This window comes from Carcharhinus amblyrhynchos, chromosome 23 (assembly GCF_965287045.1).
Source record: "Carcharhinus amblyrhynchos chromosome 23, sCarAmb.v2.hapA, whole genome shotgun sequence".
Lineage (NCBI taxonomy): Eukaryota > Metazoa > Chordata > Chondrichthyes > Carcharhiniformes > Carcharhinidae > Carcharhinus > Carcharhinus amblyrhynchos.
In genome coordinates, this window is record NC_137346.1 from 11,533,633 (window position 1) to 11,547,249 (window position 13,617).

A 13,617-nucleotide genomic window follows, 5' to 3' on the forward strand; every position below is an offset into this window, starting at 1 on the left:
TGGACCCACCTCATATTAAGCTGATCTTTCTCTACACCCTAGCTATGTCTGTAACACCACATTCTGTACCCTCTCCTTTCCTTCTCCCCTATGTACTTTATGAATGGTATGCTTTGGGTATCATGCAAGAAACAGTACTTTTCATTGTATACCAATACATGTGACAACAATAAATCAAATCAAAGCAAATTGAGGCAAAGAGGTGCTATTACCCACACCTGAGGCAGGCTTTTGGTGAAGGCCCACACTGTGGAATATATGGCCAACATTCATTGCCTAATGTCAGACATGAAGGATGCCCTCATTACATGAGATACTAGAAGCTTCAGCGCCTATTTTTTTCTTATTTATTCATTTGTGGGACATGGGAACCGCTGACTGACCAGCATTTATTGCCCATCCCTAGTTGCCCTTGTTCAGGGGGCAATTGAGAGTCAACCCCACATTGCTGTGGCTCTGGAATCACATGTCGGCCAGACCTGGTAAGGACGAGCAGATTTCCTTGCCTAAAGGACAGTAGTGAACCAGATGGGTTTTTCCCAACAATTGACAATGGTTGTCAGCAGATTCTTAATTCCAGATATTTTTCAAATCAAATCTTCCGTTAGCTGGATTCGAACCCAGGTCTCTAGAATGTTAACTGAGTTTCTGGATTAATAGTCTGGTGATAATACCACTAGGCCATTGCCTCCCTTAATAGTAATTGTATCCCAAGATTGACCATGTATTCAGAAGGGCAGGATACAGAAAAAATAAGTTGTTTCCAAGTTTAATGACTTGAGCCAGTTGCCCAATGCCAAGGGGTCCCGTAACACACAGTTGACCCATTACTAAAATGTTGGCATGTGCCACAAGACAAATTTGTTTATTTCCAAACCCAATGCATTACCCTGGAGACAGCAATAAAATTAATGTCCAGTAAAGAATCCTGATTTATTCTCATTATAATTTATTTAGCACTAACTGTCCCAGTAGCTTAATTACTTTGAATATAAAATTATAATTTAATTGGTTCACCAGTTTCAGCAGGAACTCTGTTCTTTTTTTAAGATCTGGCAGGTAGCCATAAATAGCTGTTTGATGACTTAATGCTTTCAGGTATTGCTGTGAACTTAGGTGCTGTGATCTGGGCATGGCCCACATACATTTCTTTTGGCTTCAATTATTTTTCAGATAACTGTTAATTTAATTTTGGAGTTTATAGCAGGAGAATTTTAAGTATACCAGTGTTTTGCTGATTCCCCACTTCTCATGTCTCCTCCAGACATTCCTCCCATGCCAGTCTGCAGATCCAGTAAGAAGTCTCACAACACCAGGTTAAAGTCCAACCGGTTTATTTGGTAACAAATGCCACTAGCTTTCAGAGTGTTGTCCCTCCATCAGGTGACTCGAGCTCAATCCTGCTGTTTCATCAAGTGACTCACTTGACGAAGGAGCAGCGCTCCAAAAGCTAGTGGCATTTTCTACTAAATAAACCTGTTGCACTTTAACCTGGTGTTGTGAGACTTCTTACTGTGTTTACCCCAGTCCAACGCCGGCATTGCCACAGCAAGTCTGTAGATCGCCAGCTTAAGATCCAACAGGTTTATCTGGTATCATGAGCTTTCGGAACGCTGCTCCTTCATCAGATGAGTCACTCGTGATTCCAAATAAACCTGTTGGACTTTCAAATTGGTGTTGTGAGACTTCTCACTGTGCCCACCCCAGTCCAATGCCGGCATCCCCACATCAGGTCTGCTGATCCAAAGGGTACAATGTCAGAGATGTTCAACAGCAACTGAGTGCGAGACCAGCACCACAATTCGCTATGTTAGACCCCTAACTGCCCTATTTGTGTGGGCTGGACTGAAGCCAGTGCTGTAGGACTTTGGTTTAGATCTTCCTCAGGAGTTAGAAATGTCAGAATATTGTGCTAGAAGTGTGGTCTTCAATCAGGGCACTGATTACAGCAGCTATAGATTTCCTTAATAGGAGAACATTTTAGAGTAGGAATGGCATTCTTATTGTCAACTGACTCGTCTCGATATTCACCACACATCCAATTTTATGTTGTGGTGGAACCTGTCAAAGGAAAGCCTTTGGTGGACTATGTGAAAAGATGTCATTTTGTCTTATACAATTTCAAGATACATAACAGATTCTGCTGAAGACCATATTATAAACTCCAGACAGACATTGGCAGTGAGTTTAAACGTGCCACTATAGATGCCAGGGTGATGTAGCCGTCCTGTGTAGGGCCAGGATCTTCCTGCCTCCCCCTTCCCTCACCCACCCCCTCCCTGCAGCGGGTTTTTCCATGCCAGAGGTGGCGAGCCATTGGCTGCTGGCGGGATCTTCCAGTCCCACTGATGTCTATAGGCTTTTGCATGGCTTGCCATCCCTGTCCTGGGGGAACACACTACCAGCAGGAGAGGCCAAAGAATCTTGCCCTGGCAGTGGGAACACTTAGGTACAGGTGTAGGCCATTCGACCCTTCGAGGCTGCTCTACCATTCAATAAGATGACTAATCAGTGGTGAAACCCATGTAGTTTGTCTGTCTCAAGTTTTCTTAAACTCATGGACCCTGGCATATTTAATTGCGCAACTCTGACTGAGATCCTTAACTCCCAGTGACACAACTCTGAACAACTCACCTGAAGATGTCATCATCTGGAGATCTGCTGTACTGTTCTTCCGCAGTGAGATTCTGATAAGGAATGTCTTGGAATTCTGTGAGGAAGAGCATGCACACGATGGGTTAGCAAAGGACCAAGGCAGGAAGTACACAAAGCAAACTATTAACTTAAAAATTACCATGATGTAAAGGAAGGACAAAAGGGCAGGGAAATGGAATCATTCATTGAATCCTTACAGTGCAGACAGAGGCCATTCGGTCCATTGAATCTGCACCGACAACAATGCCAACCAGGCCCTATCCCCATAACCCCACAAATTTACCCCACTAATCATCTTGGCACTAACGGGCAATTTAGCACAGTTAATCAACCTAACCCACACACCTTTGGACTGTGGGAGGAAACTGGAGAACCCAGGGGAAACCCACACAGACACGGGGAGAACGTGCAAACTCCGCACAGTGGCCAGTATGCCACTCACAGTAAACAACACCCTCTGCATTTGACTTATCATTATACAGCACATTATTACATTTCTTCGAGTGTTTTGCTTTAAGTGTGATGATTATTATTGCATAGGTAAATGACTTCTTTGGGCGGCACAGCGGTGAACACTGCTGCCTCACAGCGCTGGGGACCCGGGTTCAATTCAGGCCTCAGGTCAGTGTCTGTGTGGAGCCTGCACATTCTCCCTGTATCTGCGTGGGTTTCCTCCAGGTGTTCTGGTTTTCTCCCACAATCCGAAGATGTGTGGTTTTGTTTGATTGGTCATTCTAAGTTGCCCCTTTGTGTCAGGAGGATTAGTGGGGTACATACATGGGATTACAGGGATAGGACCTGGGTGGGATTGTTGTTGCTGCAGATTCGATGGGCTGAATGGCCCCCCCCCCCCCCGTACACTGTAGGGGTTCTGTGATTCTATAATACGAGGTGCAGTGATGAGTTTATGTGTTTCTAATGGTGTCGATTGAAAGGAGACCTGCTGGCCAAGGGTGGGATTTTCCAGCAGTGTTCACCTCAAGACCAGAAAATCCCACCCAAGGTCAATGCACCTTGGTACGGTCCTATCACACCCACTACAGTTCCCGTGGTGGACGGGACTGGAAATCTCCGCCCAGACATTCTGCCATGAGATGCTTAATACCCAACTAACCACAGAAACAGGGCCTTTCTGCCTTACCCAAGGAATGGAGTGTTCTTTCCATAGAACCATAGAACCCATACAGTACTGAAGGAGGCCATTCGGCCCATCAAGTCTGCACCGACCACAATCCCGTCCAAGGCCCTTTTCTCACAACCCCGCACACTTACCCCATCAAATTCCCTGACACTAAGGGGCAATTTAACATGGCCAATCCACCTAACCTGCACATCTTTGGAGTGTGGGTGGAAACCAGAGCACCTGGAGGAAACCCATGCAGAGACAGGGAGAACGAGCTGAGAGTGACCAAGGCCGGAATTGAACCCGGGTCCCTGGTGTTGTGAGGCAGCAGTGCTAACCACTGAAAATTGGGAAATAAAACTTGGGAGCAATGTAAAACAAGTTGATGATTCACCCTCAGCCATTTTGCACTGTCACACAAACATCAAACTCTGATTGAGAGCTGTTTTAAGACTTGTGGGACAACGATTTTACAATTAAAGCAGGATTATGTATGGCAGAGATCTGAAGATCTTTATTCTGCACTTGCTTTGTGCGCACTGTAATATATTCATACTCTATGCACCTCTTTTTTGATCATCAGTCCTTTGTACTGTGATACAGAGAGAGTTGGTTCTTACAGCAGCCTGTAGTTAGACAGTCGTGATCAAACTCTGTATGGATGGAATTAATGCTTCATAAAATGACTTATTTTTATGTAACCTTATAGCGAAGATGCCACGGTGTACGAGCTTTCAAACACTCTGTGTTATTACATTTCCTGTAATTTTAAACGGCTTTTAATCAATGTTACATCTTTATAGCTTCTCTGATCTGGGTTATACTGGCATGGTTGGCAATTATTTCCCTATTCCCCGGTTGTCCTTTGAAGGTGGGAAGGGACCATTCCCTTGAGCTGTTGCCTCCCTTGGCGCAGGGTAGGGAATGCCAGCATTCCGACCCAGCCTTGATGATGGAAAGCTGGTGTGGGTCTGAATGAGGACGGCGCGTGACGGGATGGTGATCCCAGGACGTGGCTGCCCTGTTCTTTGAGGTGGAGGTCACGGGGCTGGGTTAATTGCTCCTAAAATAGCAAGGTAGAGCCACGCAAACTCATTAACCTTCCTCCTCTCGCACGGCGCGCGGTGGTTTCTAGGCTTGCGCTGCAAATTGTTTCACTTTGAGTTCATTGCTCAGGCAAATTGGCTCTCGTTGGACGGCAGCCAGTCAGTCTCCTCTCACCCCTCCATCTAAGGGACCAAAAGTGACAATAAACAAACTGAATTCCAATAAATCCATAACTCATTTGCCCAGTTATTTTGTACTTGAATCAAAATTGTGCTTGGATCATGGTCTTTGCAATCTGCACAAACCATCTATCATTCCAGGAGCAATTCACTCTAATTAAGAAGTGGGAGCACTTAAGAAAACCACAAATTTTACAGAACACCAGTGCACTATTACCTGGGTCTTTTTGGGTTTATGTCTGAGGGGCACCTGACGGTGTCTGGCTGCATCCTGTAGAATGGTTACAGACAGGATCGTTTTGGGATGTTTGCTTTTGGATGGGATTGTTAGGTTCGGATTGGGAGCTCTGGTAAATGGGATGGGTTTTGGTTTAGTGAAGTGCCAGGCTCATACTGAGGACTGTCTCTCTCTCTCTCTCTCTGCGTTTCCCTGATCAGGCCCACAGAATGTGAATCACCACACTTCCTGGCTGAGTTAACACTGTGGTGATGCCTCGCATACGTCACTTGGCATGAAGGAGAATCAAAATGGCTGATGCCTTGTGCGGGAAATAACTCTGCATTCCTGTCCCTGTTGTCTTAGTGAACAAACAACCTGTTTTGGTGCTTATTATGATAAAAAAGAGTTATTTCTCCAACTCTGGTATGCTGTGTTAATTGACCTTTTCCAAAAGCAGCAGAGATCTACTGTTGTTCTCAGTGTCTTCATTAATGTTTCCTGTTGCAAACTGTATGTGTGTGTATGTGTACACATATGTGAGTCTGAGTATGCATGTGTGCGAGTGTGTGTGTCAGTGTGTATGTGTGTGTGTATATATGTGTGTGCGTACATGTGTATGTGTATATGTGAGTATGTATGTGTGTGTATGTGTGTGAATGTGTATGTGTGTGTGTATATGAGTGTGTGTGTGTACGTGTGTGAGTGTGTATGAGTGTGAGTGTGTATGAGTGTGAGTGTGTATATGTGTTTATGTATGTGTGTGAATGTGTATGTGTGTGAGTGTATATGTGTGTGTGTACGTGTGTGAGTGTGTATATGTGTGTATGTATGTGTGTGAATGTGTATGTATGTGTGTGTATATGTGTGTGTGAATGTGGGTGTGTGTGTGAGTTTGTGTTTTTGTCTATGTGTGTGCATGTGTGTGTTTCTGTGTGTGTATATGTGTGTGAGTACATGTGTGTATGTATTTTGATTTGATTTATTATTGTCATATGCATTACTATACAGTTAAAAGCATTGTTTCTTGCATGCTAAACAGACAAAGCATATGGCATGGTGGGACAGTTGTTAACACTGTTGACTCACAGCGCCAGGGACCCAGGTTCATATTCCCAGCGTGGGTCACTGTCTGTGTGGAGTTTGTACATTTGCCCCGTCTGTGTGAGTTTCCTCTGAGTGCTCCGGTTTCCTCCCACCATCCAAAGATGTGTGTGTTATGTGGATTGGCTATGCTAAATTTCCCCTTAGAGTCAGGCGGATTAGCTAGGATAAATGCATGGGGTTGTGCGGATAGGGTCTGGGTGAAATTGTGGTCGGTGCAGACTTGATGAGCCAATGGCCTCCTTCTGCACTGTGGGATTCTATGATTCTATGATACTGTAGATAGAGAAGGAAAGAAGGGAGTGAAGAATGTAGTGTTACAGTCATGGCTAGGGTATAGAGAAAGATCAACTTAATGCAAGGTAGGTCCATTCAAAATTCTGATGGCATTAAGGAAGAAACTGTTTTTGAGTCGGTTGGTACGTGACCTCAGACTTTTGTATTTTTTTTCCCAATGGAAGAAGGTGGAAGAGAGAATGTCTGGGATGCATGGGGTCCTTAATTATGCTGGCTGCTTTTCTGAGGTAGTGGGAAGCCAATGGATGGGAGGCTGGGTTTGCATGAAAGACTGAGCTTCGTTCACAACTCTTTGTAGTTCCTTGCAGTCTTGGGCAGGAGCCATATCAAGCTGTGGTACAACCAAAAAGGATGCTTGCTATGGTGCATTTGTAGAAGTTAGTGAGAGTTGTAGTTGACATGCCAAATTTCCTTAGTCTGCTGAGAAAGTAGAAGTGTTGGTGGGCTTTCTGAACTGTATTGTCGGCATGGAGGGGCCAGGACAGGTTATTGGTGATCTAGACACCTAAATACTTGAAGCTCTTGATCATTTTTACTTTGTCCCGTTGATGTAGATAGGGGCATGTTCTCCTTTATGCTTCCTGAAGCTGATGACAATCTCCTTTGTTTTGTTGACATTGAGGGAGAGATTATTGTCGCTGCACCAGTTCACCAGATTCTTTATCTCTTTTCTGTACTTTATCTCATCATTGTTTGAGATCTGACCCACTGCGGTGGTATCATCAACAAACTTGAAATCGAGTTGAAGTGGAATTAGGCCATCTAGTCAGAGGTGTATAAAGAAGGGCTGAGAACACAGCCTTGTGGGACACTGGTGTTGAGGATGATTGTGGAGGAGGTGTTGTTGCCTATCCTTACTGATTGTGGTCTGCGGGTTAAGAAGTTCAGGATCCAGTCGCAGAGGGAAGTGCTGAGGCCCAGGCCATGGAGTCTCATAGGAATAATGGTATTGAAGGCTGAGCTGTAGTTAATAAATAGGAGTCTAACATAGATGTCTTTGCTTTCTAGGTGTTCCAGGGTTGAGAGTAGGGCCAGGAAAATGGATCCAGGTAGTCTGAGAGGCAAGAATAGATTTGTGCCATGACTAACTCTTTGAAGCACGTCACAATGATTGATGTCAGAGCCACCAGACAATAGTCATCAAAGCATGCTGTCTGGCATGGTGTGTGTGTGTGTGTGTGTGTGTGTGTGTGTGTGTGTGTGTGTGTGTGTGTGTGTGTGTGTGTGTGTGTGTGTGTGTGTGTGTGTGTGTGTGTGTGTGTGTGTGTGTGTGTGTGTACGTGCATCAGTGGCACGCGCGTGTATGTGCGTGTGCGTGTGTGTATGTGAGATTGTGTATGTGTGAGAGTGAATGTGTATGTATGTGTGTGCATGAGTGCTTGCGTGTGTAAGAGCATGAGTGCATGTGCAAGTGAGTGTGAGATTGTGTATGTGAGAGTGTGTGAGAGAGAATTTGTGTGCATGTGTGTGAGAGAGGATGTGTGTGTGAGAGTGTGTGTGAGTATGTGTGTGTGTGAGAGAGAGTGTGAGAGAGTGTGTGAGAGACTGTGTATGAGAATGTGAGAGTGTGTGAGTGTAAGTATGTATGTGTGTGCATGTGAGTGTTAGTGCTTAAAGTCTATAATTGTAGCATGGTGACACAGTGGTTAGCACTGCTGCCTCATAGCTCCAGGAATATTTGGATCTTAACAAAAATAGAAACTCTGACTGTAGTCATTGCAAAAGTATGATTTTACATGAGGTTACATGAGCACTATACTGAGGATGTCTTGTTGCTTCTTATAATGCCGCTCGTTTTTGGCACTCACTGGGTGGTAGGTTGTCGTAAGCATAATTTGCAACCAAGGCTCCTCCATGAAGGCTTCCAGACAGGACGAAGGGAAGGTCCTGTAACCAATTCATCACAGCTCGAGTCTCATTCTGAATGACAGGACTGTAGGCCTCATTCAGTCCATCGGGGAAGTTTCTGTTCAAGTCCACCCCATTGGCATTAGTTCTGGAAAGTGGTTAACACTGGAGATCAGGAAATATTCCAAAACCCACATGATTACTTAAGATGAAATCATAAATCTGAAATTTGCCCTGGCCGAAAGCACAGCTTCTAATAAACCACCCACGGCTAACTAAGCAGTCACTTACTTTGTACTTGGAATTGAAAAGTTACTGTGCTTTAATGATTGACAATACTCATTATCCACTCTATATTTATCATTGACAAGCTTTGTCCATACCGTACTCCTGTAACTGACAGGCCTCATTACTAACTTTGCAAAGTAAATGACAAGACTCAGTACTTTCTTCCTGACAGGACATCTACTCCTACACGCCTGTACTTGCGAGAGCTTCTAGCTTGGCGATTGACGTTACAGTACAATTTGGAAATGACAAAACCCAGCACTTATCAGAGCTAATATCGTGGCACCACCAGTGTTGTCAGGAAGTCTAGTCATAAAATGGATTGCATCCCTGCCTGTGGGCCAGAAGCTCCGGGTTCGAGTCCCACCCCAGGCCAAAGGAAGATGCTTTCACAGCGCAGTCAAGTGGGTTGAGCATCAACCTGCAAAATCCTTCTGACACGCTATTTAAGTTTGAAGTTTATTCATTCGTTCACAAGTAGGCTTACATCAACACTGCAATGAAGTTACTGTGAAAATCCCCTAGTTGCCACACTCCATTCGGGAACACTGAGGGAGAATTTAGCATGGCCAATGCACCTAATCAGCACGTCTTTGTTCTTTGTCTTTCAGATAATTGGCAGGCAGTTACGAGGGGGAGGGACTCCTGGTCAGCCATGTTTGTTGCTGAGTGGCCACCCTCAAGCTATAAGCCTCTGACGACAGGTGAGTGACCTGTCCCAGGGACAACCACACTATGGGAACAGATAAAAATCTGCCTGGTGCACCACTAGGTGCAGGAAGAGAAACAACTACAACAACCAGAGTTGTCCAGATATTAGTCAGCCAATCCCTGACAGTATCATGTCCTTGGAGATCATTTCTGGCACTCTGGTCCTGGAATGAAGGTCTGTTCATAGAATCATAGAATCCCTACAGTATAGAAGGAGGCCAATCGGCCCATTGAGTCTGTACCAACCACAATTCCACCCAGGCTCTATTCCTGAAACCCCACACATTTACCCTGCTAACCCCCCTGACACTAGAGTCAATTTAACATGGCCAATCCACCTAACCCGCACATCTTTGGAGTGTGGGAGGGAATGTGAGCCAAAATAGCTCAGTTGGGAGAGTTTTAGACCGCAGACCTAAAGGTCCCTGATTCAATCCTGTGTTTCTGCCTGAGGTAACATGCTGGCTTTTCTCTCTCTCTGCTAATTTGCACCATTTTTATGGTAGCACAGTGGTGAGCGCTGCTGCCTCACAGCTCCAGGGACCCAGGTTCGATTCCAGCCTCGGATGATTGCCTGTGTGAAGTTTGCACACTCTTGCCATGTTGCACACTCTGAAGATGTGCAGGTTAGGTGGATTGGCCATGGTAAATGTGCAGGGATAGGGCAGAGGGGAGGGACCGGGTGGCCTGCTCTTTCAGACAATCGGTGCAGACACAATGGGCTGAATGGCCTCTTTCTGCACTGTAGGGATTCTAAGGTTCGCAGCGGCACAGTAGTTAGCACTGCTGCCTCACAGGGCCAGGGAAGTGAGTTCAATTCCAAGCTTGGGTCACTGTCTGTGTGGAGTTTGCACATTCCCCCTGTGTCTGCGTGGGTTTCCTCCGGGTGCTCCGGTTTCCTCCCACAGTCCAAAGATGTGCTTGTTGGGTGCATTGACCGTGCTAAATTCTCCCTCAGTGTACCCGAACAGGTGCCTGAATTTGGCGACTAGGGGATTTTCACATTGCAACGTTAACGTTAGCCTACTTGTGACACTAGTAAATAAACATTTAGACTTCATAGACATCAATTATTTAATCCATTTAGACTTTGCAATCCATTACTAATGGAGTAGGCAGGTTAAGTCAAGGCTCAGATTTGAAGCAAAAATTGGAGCATTAACATGAAACACAAATTTATTATTAAATAAAAGAATATCTTTTGTAGTTTGTGCCTTCTTCCAGTTCCAGCACATTGAAATATGAATAATTATTGATCTGGTCTAACAAACAGAAGGTGCATTTGTTACATTCTCATCTGGTTCACAAATAACCTTCAGGGAAGGAAATCTGCCATCCTTACTCGATCTGTCCCACATGTGACTCCAGACCCACAACGATAACTGCCCTCTGAAATGGTCAAACAAGCCACTCAGTTGTACCTACACCACAGAGACTGGCGGCTCAGGGAGATGGCTCTTCAGTACCTTTCCAAGAGCAATTAGAGATGGGTGAAAAATGCTGACTTTACTCACAGCCCAGTGTGGTAGCGCGGTTGAGCAGTCTAAGGTGCTGGGTTAAGGCTCCAGTGTTCTGTGGGGGTGGGGTTTAAATCTCACCATTGCTAGAAGTGGTTTGAGTTTTGGTGGCATGGTGGCACAATAGTTAGCACAGCTGCCTCGCAGCGCCAGGGACCCAGGTTCAATTCCAGCCTCAGGTCACAGCCTGTGTGGAGTTTGCACATTCTCCCCGTGTCTGCGTGGGTTTCCTCCGGGTGCTCTGATTTCCTCCTGGAGTCCAAAGATGTGCGTGTTTGGTTGATTGGCCATGCTAAATTGCCCCTTAGTGTCAGGAGAGTTAGCAGGATAAATATGTGGGGTTATAAGGCCTGCGTGGGTTTGTTGTCAGTGCAGGCTTGATGGGCTGAATGGCCTCCTTCTGCACTGTAGGATCTATGATTAAATATAAAAAGCAGTATTGACCAAACTTCATCCCTCCCAGGACAACTACACTTGCTTTCAGCTTTTGTTTATACAACAGACTCTGGCTTGTTCTAGTTTTTTTGTGCCTATTTAACACCAATGTTGTATTTGATGGTAAATACATTTTTAAGAATACAGTCACCAGAATCTTCAGGGAGGGAATATTAGGAGTAAACAGAAAAAAAAACTGATTGAGATTAGATTCTATTCAATCTTCAAGCTCTGACTCTGAACATGGGGCAAGTCTGAATTAACTACAGTCACACTTTAGATAAGAACTGAAGACACAGTTTATCATGGGGCAGTACGGTGGCACAGTGGTTAGCACTGCTGCCTCTTGGTTCCAAAGACCTGGGTTCAATTACAGCCTCGGGAAACTTTCCTCCGGGTGCTCCGGTTTCCTGCCACAGCCCAAAGGTGTGCAGATTAGTTGGATTGGCCAGGCTAAATTTCCCCTTAGTGTCAGGTGGATTAGCAGGGTAAATACATGGGGGTAGGGCTTGGGTGAGATTGTTGTTGGTGCAGATTTGATGGGCCGAATGCCCACCTTCTGCACTGGAGGGATTCTATAGGGAGTTTAAAACTAGAGGGCATAGGTTTAAGGTGAGAGGGGAGAGAGACAAAAGAGTTCAGAGGGGCGATTTTTTTCACACAGGAGGTGAGTGTCTGGAACGAGCTGCCAGAGGTAGTAATAAAGTTGGGTACAATTTTGTGTTTTAAAGAAGCATTTAGACAGTTACATGAGTAAGATGGCTATCGAGGGACATGGACCAAATGCGGGCAACTGGAACCACTTAGTTGTTAAAAAAAAGGGTGGCATGGACAAGTTGGGCTGAAGGATCTGTTTCCATGCTGTAAACCTCTGTTTATCTCTATCCCTTGTCACTTTCTGCTCTGCTCTCTTTCTCTTCTCTGACTAATTCTACCTGTGGTGCTCTAACCCCATATTGACGACTTTACCTTCCTTTGAGGCCACTCTTGTCCCCTTCCTCAGCGATGTGGTTTCCGTCAGGGTTCATGGAAACCATGATGTGCACCCGTGTATGCTTCAGGTAAAGGGTGAGGTCAGGATCATTTCCATAAGAAGCCACCAGGTGGAAAATTAGGTGGATTAACAGTTCACGGCCCACAACCTTAACAAAAGTGAAACAGATTTGACATGGAGAGGCGATACCAACTTTGCAGCAATTCCTTCCAGAGCAGACATTGTTTTATATCGGTATAGACAATAAAAACATGCTGCAAATACTCAGCAAGTCAGTCAGCGTCCGTGTAGAGAGGAACACAGTTAATAGGTAGAATTGCCCCTTTTTTTGGCAAAGTGTTGTGTTGTACCACAGGGTTCATGCTCTGCATCAGTGCAGAGAACACAACAACTCCCTGATGGAGAACAGGGAGAGGAGGAAATGATCAAAAAAGACCTGTGATAAGACAGAAGGCGGGAGAGATTAACGGCAAAGCAGAAGGGTTGATGGGACAAACAAATAATCATAAGATGTGTCTTGGGGAAATGTTCATGGGAGAATGCAGAATTATAAACCAAAGACAAGAATAAAAAAAACAAAGTTTTAAAATAGGTGCAGAGACCTTGATCCAAAATTCTGAACTCAATGTTGAGTCTGGAATGTGCAATGAAAATATGAGGATAATTAAAACTCTGCTGGGGAAGTGATGGTCTAGTGGTATTATTGCTAGACTATTTAATCCAGAAACTCAGCTGATATTCTGGGGACCTGGGTTTGAATCCCATCACGACAAATGGTGGAATTAGAATTTTTTAAAAATCTGGAATTAAGAATCTACTGATGACCATGAAAGCATTGCCGATTGTTGGAAAAACCCATCTGGTTCACTAATGTTCTTTAGGGAAGGAAATCTGCCGTCCTTACCCAGTCTGGCCTATATGTGACTCCAGAGCCACAGCAATGTGGTTGACTCTCAACTACCCGCGGGCAACTAGGAATGGGCAATAAATCCTGGCCAGCCAGCGATGCTTATGTCCCACAAATAAATAAAAAGAATCTGAACTCACAACAACTCCCAATCACCAATTACCTCTGTGTTTATTGTCCAATATTGGCTCTGGGGTCAGTAACTTGGATCAATTTTACAATTCTCATCTTTGTTTCCAAATATTCCTGTGCTCTCAACTCTCCAGGTCTCACCTCTGTAATCTCCTCTAGCTCC

At 44.9% G+C, this 13,617-nt stretch overlaps 1 protein-coding gene across 1 annotated transcript in view; it reads right to left on the reverse strand.

The window, feature by feature from the left end:
* LOC145357575 (carboxypeptidase D-like) overlaps positions 1-13,617 on the reverse strand; it is a 188,056-nt gene that overhangs the window by 113,117 nt on the left and 61,322 nt on the right. Inside the window, exons 10-12 of the mRNA XM_080211050.1 lie at positions 12,391-12,563; positions 8,431-8,618; positions 2,635-2,710 (exon numbers count right to left, since the gene is read on the reverse strand). Of these exons, the coding sequence (XP_080067176.1) occupies positions 2,635-2,710; positions 8,431-8,618; positions 12,391-12,563 (437 nt within the window). The remainder of the gene's footprint in view (positions 1-2,634; positions 2,711-8,430; positions 8,619-12,390; positions 12,564-13,617) is intronic.